This window comes from Rhincodon typus, chromosome 32, assembly GCF_021869965.1.
Source record: "Rhincodon typus isolate 14 chromosome 32, sRhiTyp1.1, whole genome shotgun sequence".
In the NCBI taxonomy this organism is placed as follows: Eukaryota; Metazoa; Chordata; class Chondrichthyes; order Orectolobiformes; family Rhincodontidae; genus Rhincodon; species Rhincodon typus.
The window spans coordinates 32,235,689-32,257,587 of record NC_063363.1 but is presented as its reverse complement, the minus strand read 5'-3'; the positions used below and the strand labels follow the sequence as shown (position 1 = coordinate 32,257,587).

The window sequence follows — 21,899 nt, the reverse complement described above, 5'->3', positions numbered from 1 at the left end:
GGTCAAATAGCTCAGTTGGCTGGACAGCTGGCTTGTGATGAAAGTGATGCCAACAGAGTGGATTCAGTTCCTGCACTAGCTAAGGTTATCATGAAGGACTCTCCTTTGTAGCCTTTCCCTACACCTGGGGTGTGGTGACTCTCAGGTTAAAGCACCACCAGTCATCCTTCTTTCTGAGAGAGCAGCCTGATGGACTGGTAGGACTATTGCAACTTTACCTTTTACTTGCCTTCCTTGTACTCTCCCACAATTTATCCTTTTCAGGTTTACAGGGATGATGCAAAAAGATTTAGTTTTATGGATCAGCTCATAATCGTCTGCTGTTCCTACTGCCTGTCTTGCAGTTGCAATTTTGTCTTCAATGTTTGTTCTAATTACTAAGGGTCATGAGTTTTAAATTCTTCTACGAGAAAGATTTCTCTGACAGCTTTATACGTTTACTCGTAATGCTTGTATCCAAACATCAAAATCCCTTTCAAATCAACATAAGGTTGCCCAGGCTGTTCCCTTAAATTTTGAAGCTTTTACCTATCTGCTTTGGGGGCTATATTTTAGGCACCCAGAGTAGCATTTATTACAGCAATATACTCCATAGATACCACCTCTGAAAAAGGAGCATAAATTTCATGTTTCTTACCTGTCAAACTGCTCTACCCGGGCAGTGTCCAATTTCCATTGACCATTTACTTTATTTTACTACCTATTCGAACAATATAAAAAAATGACTTTACATCTTTCTTCACATTTTAGTAGAGCCTGTTCAAATTTAAGAAATTCCTGACTGGATTTTGCTTTCCTCTTCTTTTACTACACCTGAGTCTTTTTTTCAATCTGCCGTCTTCTAAACCAAAATATAAAGTTTGGTGATCCTGCCTGTGTTTGAGATTATCCTCACTGACATTTAATGGCTGTCATATCTTTACATGGGCTCAAGGCAGGACTTCTGCCCTCATCAAAGTGGAGGTCCCAGCACAGTGAGCTGCCAACCACCCAAATAGATGGCAACTCTTTTATTCAATCTGTGCCGCAGTGCTCGGTCTTGAACCAATCTCCTGAAGAAGAGGAGCTAGGAGCCCAGAACTGGCTGGCAGGCTGTGGTGAGGTAGGTTGAGGGGCATGAGTCAGTTAATTTGAACAATTAAACAAAGTCAAAACTCAATCATCCTAGAAGCAGGTTTGAATTAGGTTATCTCTGGCCTTTTGATTGTTCTGTCATGCTTGCTCCTCCTATTCAATATGCTAATCTTCATCTTCATCCTCAAAAGATTGTTATCGTTCCTCCATTTTGTCTGCGTCCAGGGTATCCCCAGCCTTTGTCAGCTTCAGTTGTGAAGTGCACATGCAATGTTGCAATGATGCCCTTTCGAGGCTATACTGCAAGACTCTGCCAAAGTGGTTCAGACACCACAACCACATCTTGAAGAGGCCTCTGGTTTGTTCCACTTTAGCCCCAGTGGAAGTATGATCAGTGTGGTATCTTTGTTCTGCAAATAGTCAAAGGGGTTTGTAAAGGTGTCATAAGCCATTTCCAGAGGGAGAATTCCTTGTCTCCTAGTAATTAGTCATCCCTGTATTGCCCGAGGACCTTGGAAGGAAACAGGAACCTGTGAATACTGTAGTGTGCCAGAGTCATGGCAGTTCCCAGCATATCTGGTACAGACCTTCAAAATGTGACATCAATGATCACATACAATTTGAACATTGATGGAGTGGAATCTTGTTCTTTTGATGATCTCTACAGCTTGATGATGGAACACCCTCAAAGCAAAATGCATGCAGTCAATAGAGCCCTGTACCTGGGAAGCCAGTGACGGAGAGAATGCCAGGGTCTGAGCTGCTTGACTTTCCTTGATCAGTGATCTGGAGAAAATGGCATCAGTTACATGCCAGATGCATTATGAGTCAAGGATTTGTAGATGCATGCAGATCCTCAGTTACTTCTTGAAACAAGTTGATGACATAAAAAAATCAGGCCAGCTGTGACCTTGATGGCCACTGGGATGGAATTGCTACCCAGTCCTGCTCCAGCAAAAGATACAGTTTGGTGATGATGGTGTGAAACATTTTTAATCAGTGCCCACAATGTATATCATAGAGTTGAAGAAAATGACAAGGATATCTATAGATCTGGGTTCTCATCGTTGTCCTGTGCCTCCGTGGTGGAACTCCTAATAGCTTCTCCCTGTGGAGGCTGTGCAGTAACTCCATACTATTCTGGCTGGGCTTGTTGGTAAAGTAGTGATTACTATCTCCTTTTATGTTTTGTCATAGTTGGATCAAGGCCACACCCACTCCAACCACGGTGATCTCTATGTGAGATCTATGAGCAAATATTCTGTGCATAATGTCAGAAAGGTAATACAATTTTACTGAAGGAACTCCTGAGCCCTCACATCCACATTGATGAAGTCTCATGTGATGTCCTCACACAATGTGAGGCTTCCCAAGGAGGGCACGTGTCATGTCTCGGTCAGGAGCTCGGAGGTATGTCAGCTCATCCAATGTACACTTCCGAGCCAAAGTTTCCATGCTGCTCCAGGGAGGTAGAATTCTGCCCGTAATGTATCTTGATAGATACCCCCACCACCACCCAAAGAAAAGGCTTCCTTCACATCACAGACCATACCCTTACATATTTGCAGTGCATTATGTGAATGTAGCAGCTGTGAAGTACTGTGTCCCAGTGTTAGGTAAGGAACGTGTTTGTGAAATGGAAACTTCAGACACTGTTTTTAAATGCCTCGTTCTGATTACGTTTGCCTCGCTAACATGACAAGGAGGCAATTACTGTGCATTGTAGTGGTCACAATTTCTTGAGACCATAATTCTTCATGTGAATTATTGGAAAATGAACAACATGTCAATGAAATGCAAATTGAAGCTCACTGGGTGACATTACTGAACCAATGGAGGCATAATTACTGAATTTCCCCTAACAGGGCCTCTAATTCCAAAAGTTTGCATTCACTTCTGAAGAAGAAATCAGTAACTAACTCCACAGTCAATGCCTGCACTGTCAGCCATATTGTGTGGTTATTGTGCAGTTGACTTTTCACCCAACAAAGAAACATTCCAACTTTATTTCAATGTGAGTATCTTACAGGTTCTGCCTGTGGCATACCAATTTTACCACTTCATCAGCCTTTATGTTCCCTTTTGTACTGCTGTTCTTGTGGTCTCCATGACCTTACAGTATTCCCCTTTTTGATAAGGCCCTTTATATCAGGGACTAAAGCAGCCCATGTTCAAATGCAACAAGACCTGAACAATAACTAGGCTTGGACTGAAAATTGGCAAGTAATATTCATGCCACACAAATACCAGGCCATGACCATCTCCAATAAGAGATAATATAACCACTGCCCCTTTACATTCAGTGGTATTACCATCACTGAATCCCCCACCATCAACATTCTAGAGGTTACCTTGACCAGAAACTCAAATGGACTCGCCATATAAATACATTGTTAACAAGGGCAGGTCAGAGCTTCGAATACTGCAGTGTGTAACTTTCTTCCTGACTCCCCAAAGCCTGCCCACCATTTACAAGGCAGGAGTCAGGAATATAATGGAATACTCCCCTCTTGCCTGGTTGAATGCAGCTCCAACACCATTCAAGCAGCTGCTTGATTGGCACTGCATCCACAAGCATCTACTCCCTCCTCCACCAATGCTCAGGTGCAGGAATGTGTTCTGTCTACAAGATGCCACACAAAACTTCACCAGAGATCACTGAGACAGCATCTTCCAAAACCATCTTTCCCTCCCCACCTTTATCTGCTTTCCGGAGGGACAACTCTCTCCGTGACTCCCTTGTCCGCTCCACACTCCCCTCCAGCTCCACCACACCCGGCACTTTTCCCTGCAACCGCAGGAAGTGCTACACCTGCCCCCATACCTCCTCCCTCACCCCCATCCCAGGCCCCAAGAAGACTTTCCACATCAAGCAGATGTTCACCTGCACATCTGCCAATGTGGTATACTGCATCCGCTGTACCCGGTGTGGCTTCCTCTACATCGGGGAAACCAAGCGGAGACTCGGGGACCGCTTTGCAGAACACTTACGCTCGGTTCGCAACAAACAACTGCACCTCCCAGTCGCGAACCATTTCAACTCCCCCTCCCATTCCTCAGACGACATGTCCATCCTGGGCCTCCTGCAGTGCCACAACGATGCCACCCGAAGGTTGCAGGAACAGCAACTCATATTCCGCTTGGGAACCCTGCAGCCCAATGGTATCAATGTGGATTTCACAAGTTTCAAAATCTCCCCTCCCCCCACCGCATCCCAAAACCAGTCCAACTCGTCCCTGCCTCCCTAACCTGTTCTTCCTCCCACCTATCCCCTCCTCCCACCTCAAGCCGCACCTCCATCTCCTACCGACCAACCTCATCCCGCCCCCTTGACCTGTCCGTCCTCCCTGGACTGACCTATCCCCTTCCTAACTCCCTACCTACACTCACCTTTCCTGGCCCCATCCCCGCCTCTTCGACCTGTTTGTTTCCTCTCCACCTATCCTCTCCTCTATCCCTCTTCTATCCGCCTCCCACTCTCTCCCTATTTATTTCAAAACCCCCTTCCCCTCCCCCTTTTCTGATGAAGGGTCTAGGCCCGAAACGTCAGCCTCTCTGCTCCTATGATGCTGCTTGGCCTGCTGTGTTCATCCAGCCCTGCACCTTGTTGTCTCTCTCTTCCAAAACCATGCCCACTTTCATCTAGAAGAAAAACAGCTGCAGATGTAGGGGAACTGCACCACCTGCAAGTTCCCCTCCAAGGCACTCACCACCCTGTCTCTGGAAATATATCACCATCCCTTCGCTGTTGTTAGGTCAAAATCCTGGAATTCTCTCCCTAATGGCATTATTGGTCTATCTACAACACATGGGCGGCAGCAGTTCAAGAAAGCAGCTCACCACCACCTTCTCAAGGGTAACTAGGGATGGGCAATAAATGCTGGCCCAGCTAGTGATGTCCACATTCCATGAGTTAAAAAAAACAAATTATAATCATGGGTGTAACTACTAAGCTTGGTTTTGTTCAGATGCTTTTGTCAATGGTCAGGTGTTTCATTCTTGTATTTTTGCTCTGTTTGTTTCAGTCCCTCCAGACAACCCAGTGATTAGCAGTGGGCCTGTTGTCAGCCTGAAAGTAGGAGACTCTCTGAACCTCACATGCCGTGCAGATAACGCCAAGCCAGCAGCTGTCATCACCTGGATCCGAGATGGAGAACCACTGAAAGGAGCAACCTACATAAAGGTGAGGAGGGCAGCCTTACACCAACTTAGATACAAGCGGCAGTAACATTGACCCCAGTGTAGAGGCAGTGCAGTGGGATGCATTACTGGGATGAGGTGAAATGGAGTGGGTCAGCTCAGATTGGGATGGCATGGAAATGGTTGGATGAATGAATGAGATGAGGATCAGTTGAGTGGGATGGATTCAGGTGAAGTTGGTTGAGGGAGATGAGTTGGGATGATGTTGGGGAGAGTTGGGGCTATGTGGAACTGTTTGAAGATGAAGAGGAAGGGGTGATGCAGGGTCTGGTGAAACAGAATGGGTTGGGATTGGTGTGTGGTAGGATGGAGTGGGTTGGGGGTGGTATGTGGTGGGGCAGTGTGGGTTTGGGATGGTATGTGTTGGGAGGAAATGGAGAGAGGGTGAGATGCAGGCGTGCGGAGGAATTGGTTGTTTTTTAGGTAGATTGGTGAGGCTGGCTGAGTTTTGAGTGTATTGGTGGCAGTAATGAAAAATACTGAAAAATAGAAGACCTCTTAAGCATTCCAACTGCTGTGGACTAATACAGCATCTGTCTTTAATTACAGTTCAAGAGTTTATCATGTCTGAGGTAAGAGTGCAAAGCTGACACAGCTGAATGCAGCTGATTAAGCAGCTCTCTCTCTCCAACTCATTTTAAAATTAAATTAACTTCCATCGTTCTCAGGTTTCCTTTCTCCATGAATTTAGTGCTCACCAAGGCGAGGGATGAATGTGCTGGAGAGTGAGTTGTTCTCCATCTCAGGCCTCCTGTCAAAAACCCAAACACATACTGTGTGGCTTGAATGCTGAGGAAAACTGTTTTTAAACTGCTCAGGAAATAGGTCATATCCCACACCTCAGAAGCGCTAATGTGACCTCTTTCCATTATTACAGCAGCCATTCGGTCAGCTGCCTGACATTGTTGTACTTGGGGAAGGCCTGCGCACACAAGGAATTATACCAAGTTTATGTATGTCTTCTAACATCAAATACCATTAACATCAAAACAATGAAGTACTTTTTCACATCAACAGTAGTAGAGATCTGTATCTCTTTTCCCCACCCTCCCAAAAGGCAGGGAATGCTGGGATCTAAAAGATTTTGTTCAGTAAGGGATATATGCCAAAGATGGGTAAATAAAGGTGCACATCAATTCTAGAATGACAGTACAGGCTCAAAGGAATGAATTTGTTCTGTTTCAATGTCATTCTTTAGTTGCTGTACTTAACCTCATTTGAAATGGAGCTCAAAGAGTTCTGGATTTGGCAGGAGAATCCTTCATGATGCACCATAGAAGCATGAGTGGCAAAAATCAGACAGGGAACCAAAATTATAATCAACACTATAACCCTATCTTAGGTTGCTATCTTTAATATAGCAATAATTCATCCAACTGTGTTGGAGCTTTGTGCGAATTGAGAATTATCAATTGTAATGTTGCTGGTTTCTTAACAAGAGTCTTCATCACTGTCATTTGTGGAGATGGTAGGAGCCAACAATTAATGAGGAGCATAAGCCTGAGACTAACCATAAATATGAGCAAGTGAAGAGGGCACTGAATAGAGCGCATTACCCCCACCACAATCTGTTAACTCAATGTTATTACCGTGTTGTGAAGTTGGGTACAGTACATGCAGATTGGGAGGCAGGAAGTTAGAATTTGGTGTTCGTAAAATGCGAGGGGGAAGCATTGTATGGTCCCTTTAAAAGATTATGTGCTTTTTCTATGCCCAAAGATTTAAAATAGATGCCTGAGAGGAGTAGCTTGAAAGTTTTCAAGTACACAGACAGCACCCAAATTGAAACATTTGTATAAAAGGCCGTACTGTTAGCAGGTCAAGAAGCAGACAAACAGGCTTTTAAATTTAGCCAATCAATTTGAACCAGGCACTTAGGCACCAAAAACCAATTAAATTTAAATCTGTTTCAGAGATAGTAGGAACTGCAGGTGCTGGAGAATCTGAGACAACAAGGTGTAGAGCTGGGTGAACACAGCAGGCCTGCTCCTCTGATGCTGCTTGGCCTGCTGCGTTCATCCAGCTCTACACTTAAATTTAAATCTGATGGTTTTGACAATATAGGACCAATTCTATTGTCAGAAATATTACGTCATCAAGGGTATAAAAGAAGGCGGCAGTTGGACAAAACCCCCGAGAGCTAACTGCCATCCGCCAGAGCTAACAGTCCTCAGCTCTCAAGAGAGAATTGCTGGCTCTCACAGACTTCGGTATGTCTTAGAGAAAGAACCAACTAAAACACCAGGGTACCCCACAGCACGACTAGTTAACATTGCTGTCAGAAGAATCGATGGAGAAGGCATCCCAGACAGAAGAATTGACAGAGAAGGCACAGAGAATTCCAGAATACATGTAAAATGGCTGTAATTTTGAGAAACAAAAGTCTTTTATTATTTATTTTATATAAGTGGGACTTGCATTTATTGGAACAACATATCATTAGAATCTTGCTTTATTCGGGAATAGCTAGTAGATAGAAAGGGTTTATTTGGTTTTTTAATAGTTTAGTTAATTTGTTCACTGTTAGAATTAGATAAATAAATTGTTACTTGTTGATTGTAAAGTGAGCATCAGGGATTTATTTCATTTAACGAATAAAAGTTCTGAAAGGCAGGGGTCACACTACTTTTCACATTCCTTTTACAGATTATGGGGCAAGGTGCTCCTCTTTTGGTGTTTCAGTTTTAGTTCTCAGGGGCGGGGGGAGTCAACCTCTGCCTTATAATAACAGCTACACATTCCTCCTTGACACTTTCCCCTGGTTGATGCTCCAACTATTCAGATGAAAAAAAAAGTGTTTTATAATAATCGCTTTTATTTCACTGAGGAGGTTTCAAGTCAATCCAGATCCAACAACTTGGTCTGAAAATCCTGTTTAAATTTGAAAGCTGCTACAAATAATGCCACAGCAGCTGAAATGATGTATAATATCCTAAAACAATTAACAATATTATAAACAAAATAACCCACAACTTATTTAAAAAAGAACATAATTTCAACCTTTCTCTCAATGTTGGCAGATTTTTGGAAAAAATCCAGAACCTGAACTATTGGCGTACCATGCTTCAATGAAATTTGTTCATTCACTTTTAAATATATTGTTGACAGTGTTGTGATCAATTGAAGAGAGGACAAATGGCTCCCTTTTTTGCCATCTCATAGATTTGTTTGTTTTTCATTTTTCAATATCCTGAAGTGCTCTTACACACAAAGTAACTTTCTTTCCCCATCACCAAATCACCATGGCTGTTTTTTTCAACTATTGGCCACCACCAGTGAATCATCCTTGTTTTCCAGTTGAATAATTTACGTGCAAAGCCCGTAAAAGGCAATGCAAACTATCAAAGGTGAGGGAGAGGGCGAAGGGGCTAAGTAAAAATGGATTGGAATTGGACAGAAATCAGTCCACCCCTCCGGTGCCCATATCTCTATAAAGGCATTGAGAGTACTGGTGTAAACCATGTGCTCCCCTCCAAGGGCATCCAGGCACGAATATATATCCTGGGTTATTGTGAAAGAGATAAAGTCATTAATTAAGTGAGTACTTTTCTTGAATTTAACAAAGAAAGAGGTTATCTTTAAATCAATTTGAAATCAATCCAAGTAAAATAATCAAATATGTGCTGACTTGCACACATACACATGTACACATGAAAGGGTGCATGCACACAAATACAGATTACATAGTGGAGAAGGATAGCTTGGACAAATTAGAGTCCATAAAAAGTAAAATTTCATACGCTATAAGGTTGTGACTCAGCAGGTTTCAGGATGAATTCCGAATCTTGATGCTTCTAATTTAAAGATGTAGATGAACAGGTTTAAAAACCGGAATAACTGCAGCTGCTGTAATTCAGAAACAAAAACTGAAATTGCTGGAAAAGCTCAGCAGGTCTGGCAGTATCTGTGGAGTGAAATCAGAGTTAACCTTTCGGGTCCAGTGACGCTTCCTCAGAACTGACGTTGTAGATGATTAGATTTGTTGACCTTCTGGAGACATTAGTGCTGGGTTGACTCCTTTTAAGAACTCGCTGCAGCATGACATCCTGGATGATTACAGTGAGCAAACCAGGCTGGAAACCTATCAGGGTGGGGGTTGGAGAAACAGGGAGGGGACAAGAGTTTTCCCATTTCGAGAGTTCCATAAACTGTTGGTCCTCAGTTTTGCAGATAAAGATACAAAGTGTTGGCATATCATATGACTGTCCTCTCTAACTGACCATTAATTGAAACATTATCCAATTACAACCTGATTATAACCTCAGGTTTTTGAATTCCTTTTCTTTGTCAATGTCCCACTATTCAGGTGATTTAGTTTGATGTTCTATCTCCACCCAGTTGTGTATCTGGACATTGAACCATATTTCTTATTCTATTAGCGCAATCAGTTGCGATGAGTAAAGATTGGTCACTGCACCACCTCCACAATAACACTCAACACATGATTCCCCCAAGGATGCGTCCTCAGCCCCCTACTGTACTCCCTGTACATCTATGATTGTGTTGCCAAATTCCGAATGAACGCCATCTACAAGTTTACTGACGACATCACCATAGCAGGACGGATATCTAACAATAACGAGTCAAAATACAGAAGGGAGATAGAGGGCTTGGTGATGCGGTGCAATTTAAAACAAACTGTCTCTCAACATCGGCAAAACTAAAGAACTGATAATCGACTTCAGAAAGAAAGGAGGGGAACATATACGTCAATGGAACTGAGGTTGAGAGAGTGAAGACCATCAATTTCCTCAGAGTGACGATAACTAACAACCTGTCCGGGACTTCCCACGTAAATGCAACAGTCAAGAAGGCACAACAATGCCTCTTGTTCCTCGGGCAGCTCAGGAAATTTGGCATGTCCGTAAGTTCCCTCACCAACTTCTACAGATGTACCATTGAAAGCATACTGTCTGGGTGTATAACTGGTATGGCAACTACTTTGTCCAGGACCGTAAGAAACTACAGAAGGTGGTGTGCATAGCCCAGACCATCACGGAAGTCAACTTTCCATCCATGAACTCTATTTACACAACTCGCTGCCGCGGAAAGGTGGCCAACATGATCAAAGACCGATCACACCAGGTAATGATCTCCTATAACCTCTTCCATCAGGCAGAAGATACAAAACATACGCACAAGCAGGTTCAGGAACAACTTCTTTCTGGCCATTATCAGACTGTTGCATGGACTCTAGCCTCAAATAATGCAACCTGCAATGTAACCTGTATGCCTTTAAGTCTTTTTGATCTGTACATCCTTTGCTTGCTGTGATCTGCCTGTACCACTCATAAACAAAGCTTTTCATTGTATTTCAGTACACGTGACAATAAATCAATCAATCAATCAATCAGAGTCTTCTGAGGTAATTGTCTTTGGGTTGTTTTTTGCTGCATTCCCAACTCCAAATCGGTTGAGATAACAAGGTGTAGAGCTGGATGAACACAGCAGGCCAAACAGCAGATGCTGTTTAGCCTGCTGTGTTCATCCAGCTCTACACCTTGTTATCTCAGATTCTCCAGCATCTGCAGTGCCTACTATCTCCAAATCAGTTGGTTTGGAATGTAGAATACATAGTAATGCAAATTGGGTGACCACCTTGGATGTGATTTCAAATCACTTTCATTTTTCAGCCTTTTTATTCTACGTTTTGGTTTATTTTTCTGTGTTTTAAGATGGCGCTGGAGAACGGAGACACTATACAATAGTTTTCACTGTGTTTTGTAACATGACAATAAATAAATCAAATAAACCAAATCAAATAAAATGCTATTTTTTTTTCAAGCTCAATTCAGATTTTCAGTTAATAGGTTAAAAATCATTATTTAACCTTAGACACATCTTCAAGACAACAACTGAACAGACATTAGTTGGTGGGGGTGGGGGCAAACATTACCTCCACTAGTGTTGAAGTACAAGCTGAGGAGAGGGAAAGTGAAGAGGGGATGACTTAACTAAAGAGAACAATCTTTTGAACCATTTCCGAAACATTAATTTTGTTTCTCTCTCCACAGATGCTGCCAGAACTGATGAGTTTCTGCAACTTTTTCTGTTTTTATTTGCATTTATATTGCTCTTTTCATGTCATCAGGAGATCCCGAAGAGCTTTATAGCCATGAAGAACCGTTGATGCGTAGTCACTGTTGTTACATGGGCAAAAGTGGCAGCTGATTTGCTTATAGCAAAATCACATTAACTGGGGAAATAATGTGTTTCTTTGACCAGTGCTGTAGGATCTTTTACATCCATTAAAGAGCCAGATGGGATCTTGGATTAATGTCTGAAAAAAATAGCACTCTCTCAATACTCCACTGGAGTGTCAGCTTAGATAATAGCATAAAGTACCAGAGTGAGATTTGAACCCAAAGACGTTTAAAACTTTTTTACTCGGATATTTAATAAGATTTACAACTGCACAGCAAAAAGTTATATTATTGGAGCAGGAATGAGAAGAAATTGAGTTAATTCCAGGGTAAAGGTTTTTGGAGGTGGCTTGAACAACGGAGTGGATATATGGGTTCAAATGATACGGTAAAGGCAAGAATTTCAGTGTAAGAGCAAAGATGTGGTCACCATAATTTGGATTTATAAGAGACATGATAAGGAGGGAAGAGTGATTTAGCTGCTGTATTGTGACATTTTGCCATCTGAAGGAAGTTAATGAATATAAAGTGGAATTGACAACAAAGGAATGGGATTAGTTGAAGAACAGGATATGGAGAAGAAAGAGAATGGGAAACAAGTCAAAGGCTTAGTCATCAAGTGCAGCGCAAAGACAGAGCTCGCAGATGTGGATATTGAAAAGTAGATGTAACCTTGAACAGATAATGAATCTACACCTAAACTGACAGGAATGTTAACAGAGATCAGTTCTCCTGAATTTTGTGTTTTTTTCCTTTTTGTCCGAATTATGTTGCAGTTTGAGCAAGTTGGTGACAGTATGACTGAAAATAATAAACAGACAGTCATTATACTGAAGCTCAGAGCAGCCCTGATCCAGGTCAATCATCTCCCAGTATCCAGCTCCACATTTTTCAGCATTCTTTGTTTGTGTTGCTTGTCTCTGTATCCTCAGACGTGTTCTTATTTCCCTCCACAGTTTCACATTGTCTGTTGTGACATTGTAAAGTTTTTCAGTGTGCACATTATCTTGGGAAAGATACGAAGGAAAAATGTATACATTGCTTCTCAATATCTCAGGACATCCCAAAGTGCTTGACAGCTGATGAAGTACTAGTTGACGAACAATTACAGTCATAAAGCAAGAAATATCACAGTCAATTACACCTCAGTGCTTTCCCACAAATAACAAATAAAAAGATGACCAGAAAATTTGTTCTTTTGTTCATAAGAATAGAATCACGGGATTTTTTTACATTCATTTATGAAATGTAGTCATCGCTGGCTGGTCCAGAATTTATTGCATATACCTAATTACGTTTGAAAAGGTGGCCTTCTTTAATCACTGTGGTGCATGATGTTTAGGGACACCAACAGTGATGTTAGGAAGGGAATTCCAGGATTCTGACCCAGTGACAGTGAAGGAATAGTGAGATATTTCTAACTCAAGGTGCTGGGGATTAGAAAGGTGTTGTTGAAGGAAGCTAGGTAAGTTGCTGGATGTATCTGGAAGATGTGACACATTGCTGCTTCTGTGGAGGCAGTGAGTGAGTACCATAAGAACATACTCAATATATGAATCAGTAACAGAAGTAGGCTATTCAACCCCTCAGTCCTGCTTTGCCATTCAATATGATCACGGCTGCTCTGATTGCTCCATGTTCCAGCTTATTGCCATATATTTCTCATTCCTTGTTTAAAAATCTCCAAAGGTTCCAGTCAAGCAGGTTTCTTTGTCCTGGATGTTGATGAGCTTCTTGAATGTTGTTAGAGCAGCACTTATCCAGGCAAGTGGAGAGTATTTCATCATACTCCTGACTTGTACCTTATAGTTGAACAGGCTGTGGGGAGTCAAGAAGTGAGTTATTCTCTATAGGACACCTAACCTCTAGTCTGTTATTGTGGCCACAGTAGTTAAATGATTAGTCCAGTTCAGCTTCTGGTTAATATTAATCCCCACAGCATTGACGCAGGAGTAGTCAGCCAAGCAATGCTATTGAACGTCAAGATGCTTAGACTGTCCCTTTTTTGGAAATGGCCATTGCTTGGCATTTGTTTGGTGCAAATGTTACTTGCCACTTATTGGCCCAAGCTTGAATATCATCCATGTGTTGTTGCAGCTAGACACGTGAGGTCTAGGTGCCAAGGCCAATGGATACTCAACCAAACTACAGCTAACACTCCGATCACTTTCTCCACAGAGGCTTCTGAAAGATGGGAAAAGAGAGAGCATCATCAGCAGCCTACACATCCCGCCATCAGAAATCGAAAATGGGCAACGCATCATCTGCAGAGCGAAGAACGCAGCAGTCCCAGAGGGCAGGGAAACAGAAGTCACGATTGATATCCAACGTGAGTTGTCTTTTCCAATTCATTCATTGCCATTCTAATATTCCACTTTTCATGTATGTTATTGTTTCAGTCCATGGTCAAAGCACCTGATTCAATGGACCTTTAGGGGTAGGTTTTCAGCTTTTGCTCAAGGCTAGACAATATGCTGTCCACTACGTCCTGATGTGTGTAGAGATACAAAATTGCATGCTGTCTATAATGGACAGCTGAAATTCGGTGAAAACTAACATCAGGGACTGAATTTAGGTTTTAAATGTATAAAACATGAAATGGGCACTTTCCTGATTTCCAAGATACACATGCAATTCATTACTGACTTTTCCAGGGAGTTTTGTGTTTTCAGAGTTCAGCTTCACAGTGCAATGTACAATCTGCAATGGTATGTGGGAGGAGTGCTAATCTGCATGTGGGCTGGTTAGAAAGAAAATCTTGGATTTTGATGATAGCTGCCCAGATCCTCACACTGTTTAAAGGCTGCTTTACTGATGCCTCTGAGACCTCTGCTCCTCCCATGCCCTCTCCATGCCCATCAGATTTCCTATGCCCAGTCAGAACATAATGCCACCCGATGTCCTCCACTTATCCTCCATTGCCACACAGCTAGTATCCCAATGCTCAGGCACCAGGCAATGTGAATTATTTTTCATGCAAAGAAAAGAAAAGCTGTATTCCTACAGAAAGCAAGTTTAATTCACTACATGGCAATTAGGGTTTGTAAACAAACAACTATATACTCAGAAACCACATCAAATGCAAATCAAATTATTTTGATTTCTTTAAACTGTCAAACATTCACTGAAGGAGCTCTTTCAATGGGCCAATTGCTTAACTGAAGGGAGTCTTCATAGTTGGAACTCATAATAGCCACAGCTTCCATACACTGAAATAATAAAAGAAACATATAATGTTTTAGTTCCATTTCAAAGCCATTGCTTTAACAATCAAATGTAAGGAGTGCTATCATCTCAGCTGATGTTATTACTGGGCTGAAATCTGACTTGGTAGATCGTATGTTTTCTTGGTTTTAACAAGGTAAGCTTTCACTGAAACACAAAAACACAATGTCGTAAATGTAGATTGAACAATAAAATTGAAGATATGAAATTAAAATGGAGTAAACAAAACTATTTACATGTAATATACATTTAAAGATTTTGACTCTGAGGGTAAATTACAATCCCATTAAACCTAATCCTTCATAGTAGTTATTCCAGATTGAGAATTCCTTTGTCTGTCATACATTGGACTTAATTTAACTGTGGCTTTAATTCCCCATCCTGAGAATCTTATAACCTCTTTTTGGAGGCATTTCACACAGAACTTTTATTTTCTCAGCTTCAAATAATTGCTTGAAGTTTGTAACCAAACACTTCTCATCTGGAACTTTTAAACTAAACTACTTATACAGAGGTAATCTATTTCTTAACAGTTCTAAAACATCTCCTTTTATCATGAACAACTATTCCAACACATCCAGCTTCAGCCAAGCCTTTTGCAAAACCTGCTAAACTGAAATCCAAAATACTTTTTCCAAGCTATGAGTATCTCCCTTAATGAAAAAAAAACAAAACTCTGACCTTTTAAACTGAAAGCCTAATACATTGCTAATTAATTTTTTATACTCATTAAAAACTCTCTGAATGAAATAAAAATCCTATCAAACACTAGAAACTCTCTCTCTCATACTGCTTTCTTTTCAAATACATTACCATGGATACAGATATTCTTACAAAGTAATCACTAATCTTTTTCAGACGCACAGACCAAATCCTATGTGCTGTTAAATCTTATCTGAATTCAGAAAGAAATTATATTAAAATAGGAGTGTTATTAAACAACACATGATGTCCGCCATGAAAAAGGTTTAATAGAGGTAAGTATTGTGATATCACTTTAAGGGAATATGCAAAGATCTGATCAGGGAAGCAGGATATAAAGAATCATTAGACAAGCACCTAATTAATGAGTGTGTTGTTCAGTTGTTGCTGAGAATAATGGTGTTGCAGAATTGCTCAAGTAAACCTATCTGTCCTGTAATAAATCTCAAATTTAGAGCATACCAATCAAGAGTGCATGATTGGTGATAATGTAAAGGACTGACAAACCCAATATGGTGGCAGTATTGTATGTTTGAAGACCACAGACCATCTGATGCAATGCAGAGATTGTACGTTCATTGAAATTCTGGGAATCAAAGTTTCTCCATAGTCAGTACGTTATTGATGTTTGATCAAGTTAAGGACCACGTAAACTTAAAAACAAAATATTAGCCCATTTTAACCTTTACCACCATGCTAAAAGATTTTATATTTTTTAAAGAAAACAAATTATTAGACATAAATGAATGAAATAAAACAAGTACTATTAAGTTGGCATCAAGAAGCCTTAGCAAATCTAGGGTCAGTGGGAATCGGGGAAAACTCTTTGCTGATTAGTTATATCTGGCCATAGGAAGATGGTTGTGGTTGTTGGAGATCAGTCTTCTATGCTCCAGGACATCTCTGCAGGAGTTCCTCAGGATAATGTCCTACTTCCAACCATCTTCAGCTGCGTCATCAATGACCCTCCCTCCATAAGAAGTTGGGATATTCATTGATGAATACACAATGTTCAGCACCATTCACAACTCCTTAAATACTGCAGCAGTACATGTTCAAATGCAGCAAGACCTGGACAATATTGAGGTCTGGGCTGATGAGGGGATCATGGCATTCGTGCCATACAAGTGGCAGACAGTGACCATCGTAACAGGAGAATATAACTATAATCCCTTCACCTTCAGCGGCATTGTCATCACCAAATGCTCCACCATCAGCATTCAGGGGTAACATTTGATTAGAAACTAAACAGGATTCACCATATAAATACAGTGGCTACAAGAGCAGGTGAGAGACTAGGAATTACTGTAGCAATTAACTTACCTCCCCAAGCCTTTCCACTGTCTACAAAGCACAAGTCAGAAGTGTGATGGAATACTCCCCACTTGCCTGGATGGGTGCAGCTCCAACATCACTCAAGAAGCTTGACACCATCCAGGTCAAAGCAGCCCACTTGGTTGGCATCACATCCACAAACATCCACTCCCTCCTCCACTGACCCTAAGTAGAAACAATGTGTACTATCTACAAGATGCGTTGTTGAAATTCACCAAGCCTCTTTCAATAGCATCTTCCAAAATCATTACCATCTACAAGGACAATGGCAGCAGATACATGGGAACACCACCAACTGCAAATTCCCCTCCAAGCCACTCACCATCATGACTTGGAAATAAATCACCATTCCTTCAAACTCACTGGATCAAAATCCTGGAACGCGCTCCTTAACAGTACCAAGAATGTACCAATACCACTTGGACTGTAAAGGTTGAAGAAAGCAGTTCACCTCTACTTTCCTAAGAGCAATTAAGAATGGGCAATAAATGCTGGCCAGTCATCAAAGGGCAATTTCCTAAGTGAATATAAGAAACTTCACATATTTTGTTATAAACCGTATTATTATGCATTCAGGTTTACTTCTTATTTCCATAAGAGTTCTGGTATAAGACACAACAATATTCAAGCTATTTCCATGAATGGAAACCACTTACAAGACTGCCAATCCAATGAACATATGGATTAGGAACAGAGACAGAGTGTTTGGCCTTTCAAGCCTGTTCTTCCATTCACTGAGATACTGTTTTTATGTTTCCAATTCCATATTCCAATTTGTCACTGATAACCTTTGATTCCCTCGCCTAACAAGAATCTATCACCACTTCAAAAATCTCACAACACTGAGAGAGAAAAAAAATCCTCTCATCTCCATCCTAAAAGGGTGACCCCTGATTTTAAAATGGTGCCCCCTAGCTCTGGACTGACCCACAAGAGGAAACATCCTTTCCATATCCACCTTGTCAAGACCATTCTGGATCATACCAACTTCAATCAAATGTCCCTCATTCTTCTAAATTCCAATGGAAACAAGTCCAGTGTATACAACCTTTCCTTATAAGACAACACACTGATTCCAGGCATCAATCTGGTAAGTCTCCTTGGAACCACCCCCAAAGTATTTACATCTTCCGGAGAATTCACCTCAGCTCCAGCTATTCTCAGAGGTAAACCTTTCATTTGGCCTCTTTAATTGTGGATGCATCGGTCACTTGTTATGGTTACTTTTCAATACTTCTACGCCAATTTAGCTAATTATTTTGCATTAAGACATGATGAGGCCTGTTGTAGATTATCCTGCTAGCTTCAAACTGTGAATTATTCCAGTTCCTGTTCCCTCACATGATTCAAACTGAGATTAAACCTCATCTGCAATATACTCAGAGATGGAGATAGCATATTATTCAGTTTCACAGACCTGCCCTATAAAAAGTCATTTACTTTGGCAATCTTCTCAGTGATCTGCGTAACTGCAGAACTGCATAAGGTCCAAACTGCAACTATAATCCTCTCTCAGTAAAAACCCAGATAAAATGAGGCCAGGCAGCCTTCCTAAGCCCTAACGACTTCCATGATAATGCAGTCTGCGAGAGCTTTTTTCAAGCTAAACTTTAAATTAGTTATACCTCATTTACACTTTCTTCTTTGATCTTATGAGGAAAGTGGGACTTACAATCTTTTAGAGACCATTGAATGCTTTTAAATTAATTTAGCTCTCACTCCCAAAACAAAAATAACTTCCTAGACTGCACTTCTTTGCAAGCAGTTCAGACATCAGATTTTCTGATTTCCAGCTAAATAAACCACCTGCTGTTTTAAGATCTTACTTTTCTAGCTGTTAAACTTTTAAGTGCAATAGACTCTTGCTTTAATTGCATATATCGCATTTCTACAGTTAAACTTTAATTCTTTAAAGCAAAACTTATATAATTAAACCACATCAACCATGAACTAGATAGTCACAACACAGAACAGTGAATACCTCATTTGTGGGATTGCTGAACTGGTGATGGATGGGAACAATAAATTGGTTCAGAGTTGTGCTGAATAACCTGTTTTTCACTGGGCAGAACATTTGGGAAGGCCACTGAAGAATCCTTAGGTGCCATTCCTACACAAAGACAAAAATAACATGCAAACAGTAAAACAGTGCCACTGGGATAAGTGTAATTAAAAATCTGAAATGCAGCCAAACAAAAGGAAAATGAACAATTACTGAATATCCCCATGAAGTTGAGATGTTGCAAACCCCCTATAGGTCAGAGTATCTATAAAAGATGAGGAAGATAGTTATAAATTCGCCATTTTGAACTGGAAGTCCACAGATTTCCTATCAAAATTTCAGCTTTTAAAAGCAAGAGTGGAACTACACCTTGTCACAGAACATATACTTGTCACAGAACCTGATTGAACATGCAGTGAAAATAAAGATAGCCATTGGAAATGTGGGGCTGCATAAATGCAATGCTTTGGACCTGTCTGACAAGGATCAGAAAGAGCTTGTTGCACTATGGAACATGCTGGATGATCAGGTTTGTGTAAAGGGAAACATCAGACTATGCTAATTATAGCTGATGTCTTACGACACTAGAAACTATTGATCAGCTTGTCAGCAGGTGCTGTGATAAGGTCAAGGAATACAATTTTTCAGAAGCTGAACTGCTTGAACAAATAATGGAGCTAGTTATGGCTTCAATGCCAGTTGAAGTGCTTCAAAAATATTTTTTATAGGGAAAGGAAATATCACAATATTCACACAGAAAGAGATAGGAGGCGATATCAATTCTTTGAAGGTGGGCAACAATAACTGTAAGTGTTGGTTGCAGCTACAAGTATTGGCATGGTAGTGAGGACACAGACAGCAAGTAACCTGTGTGGGAAGTGCACTCTCCTGCATCCACCGTGAAGTTGTCCTACATTCCTGAGGGGTGGCGATGGCCTAGTTGTCATATCATTGGACTGTTAATTCAGAGACCCAGGTAATGTTCTGGGGACTCGGGTTTGAATCCCGCTACGGCAGATGGTGGAATTTGAGTTCAATAAATATCTGGAATTAAGAGTCTAATGATGACCACAAATCCATTGCCGATGGTTGGGGAAAAACCCATCTGGATCACTAATGTCCTTTAGGGAAGTAACCTGCCCACCTTACCTGGTCTGGCCTACATGTAACTTCAGACCCACAACAATGTGATTGATTCTTAAGTGCACTCTGGGAATTAGGGATGGGCAATAAATGCTGCCTAACCAGTGACACCCTCATCCCGTGAATGAATAAAAAAAAGGAATGAATAAAAAAATTCTAAACCATTGGGTTTGCCAATGCAGCAGTTCTGCCAGAGGTAGCAAAATATGACCAAAAAAAAAGCACATGTACCATACTTGTACCAACAACTGGGAGTGTACTGAACAGTAGGAAGGACAAGCACATCCACAAGATTAGCAGCAGGACAGAGCAGGGTAAAAATTCAAAGTAGTGAAATTTTCAACCTGAAAGCAAACATGCTTTCCACACCATGAATGTGAAACAATGTATGGATGAAGCCAAACAGTCCAACATTTTGCTGTTACCAGCACCATATATCAGAAGAAAAGCAGTCTCAGATTCACAGAGTTGTTAGGGTACAAAAGGAGGCCAATCAGCCCATCATGCATACAGTGTTTCCATTACCTGGTGCCAAGCTCGTGTCTTTTCTCCATATCCCTTCACACCATATCTATCCAAACAAATATCCAATGCCCTCTTGAATGTCTCAGTTGAACTTACCTCCACCATATTTCCAGGCAGTGCATTCCATATCCATACCATGTGAAAAAATAACTCTCAAGTGCTACCACCTGTGAGCTGAGAGCTGAATGTGACCTTTTACAGAAAGCAGCAGCTTGTAGTTCAAATAAAGAATGAAGAAACTGATATTTGATTATATGGCTAGGCCTGGAAGTTAACTGTAGATTGATTCTTGTTCAAAGAATACTCTAGCTGTTTTGGTTGCAGAGTTGAATAATGCTCAAACAGATTGCAGATGATGAATGTTATTCGAGGCCTAATAGGGAGACAGCCAGTATCACAATCACTTAGAACTGGTTGTGAACTTTGTTTAGGTCATGAGGATTGAGACTGTGAAAGCTACAGGATGGAAGTTTGATTGCCTTAAAGGTATCCTCTCATTATCAACTTATTCAAAGTTCAGAGAATAGAATGTCAGTTTTAAGAATTAAAGGAATACTCCTTGGAGCCTACTTGAAGCTATTTGCATGCATTGGTGTCTTCAGAAGTCAAGCAAGATGCAATTCCATGTAGCTAAGGTGTGGCAGATCTTGGAGTTCAAGATAGCATCTACCCCAATGGTAGTGTCTGCAAAAATACATCTCGGATCAACCCAAATACTACACTGTGGAATCTTTATTGCAAGTGGACGCAAGTGTAATGCCAAATGAAATGGTAGATGAAATCCACAGGCAATGTGTAATTTGTCAATCATTGTGTTCATGCAAGAAAATCTAGTAAGCCAATGTGGGCAGTGCAGCCCTATACACACAATGACAAAATATTTCCTACTTTTCAGTGTATGCAAGGAATGAGGCACCAGGTGATACTGGAAAAAACAATTCAGAAAATTTGCCAACAGCATTAAGACAACATCCTTAAAAATGTTCAGCCAATCCATCATCGGATGATGACAAGATAACTGACACACAAAGTGAGCTGACATTCAGTGCAGCGAGAATCAAAGTATATATTGGCACAGAGATACCAATAGAAACCTTTGCCACTATCCAGATTATATGCTATAGATATCAGGTCAGCATAACCTATACACAGGACAAGTGTAAACATCCTTCCACTTCATACACTGAATTGTATGCACCAGCAGAAGTAGCAGTTGATGATTTGACCAATCAACACCAAAAAGACCACATGCAATAACTCAGATATTCCACCCTGAGATCAAGCTCAAAATCAATGCAAAATACTCATCCCAGTTACCCCAGATATTTTATATTGTAGACATGTCAGTGATCACTGCCAACTTGAGTGTAAAGACCCGCCCTTGATCACCATTCATGGTATCACCAAGATAATGACAAAAATCTGAGACCACCACTCACAATCCTGTACTTACACTGGGAGATCACTTAACTCTGCAACAAACATCATCAGCCCAATGGACTGAAGCACAATTTGAAACAAATATGTTTACCCATTCCAAACGTACAAAG

General features: G+C 41.0%; 1 protein-coding gene across 1 annotated transcript in view; it reads left to right on the top strand.

Annotated features, from left to right (window-relative positions):
• Positions 1-21,899, top strand: part of kirrel3a (kirre like nephrin family adhesion molecule 3a) — a 545,968-nt gene that overhangs the window by 424,243 nt on the left and 99,826 nt on the right. The window contains exons 4-5 of the mRNA XM_048615672.1: positions 5,100-5,257; positions 13,596-13,746. Of these exons, the coding sequence (XP_048471629.1) occupies positions 5,100-5,257; positions 13,596-13,746 (309 nt within the window). The remainder of the gene's footprint in view (positions 1-5,099; positions 5,258-13,595; positions 13,747-21,899) is intronic.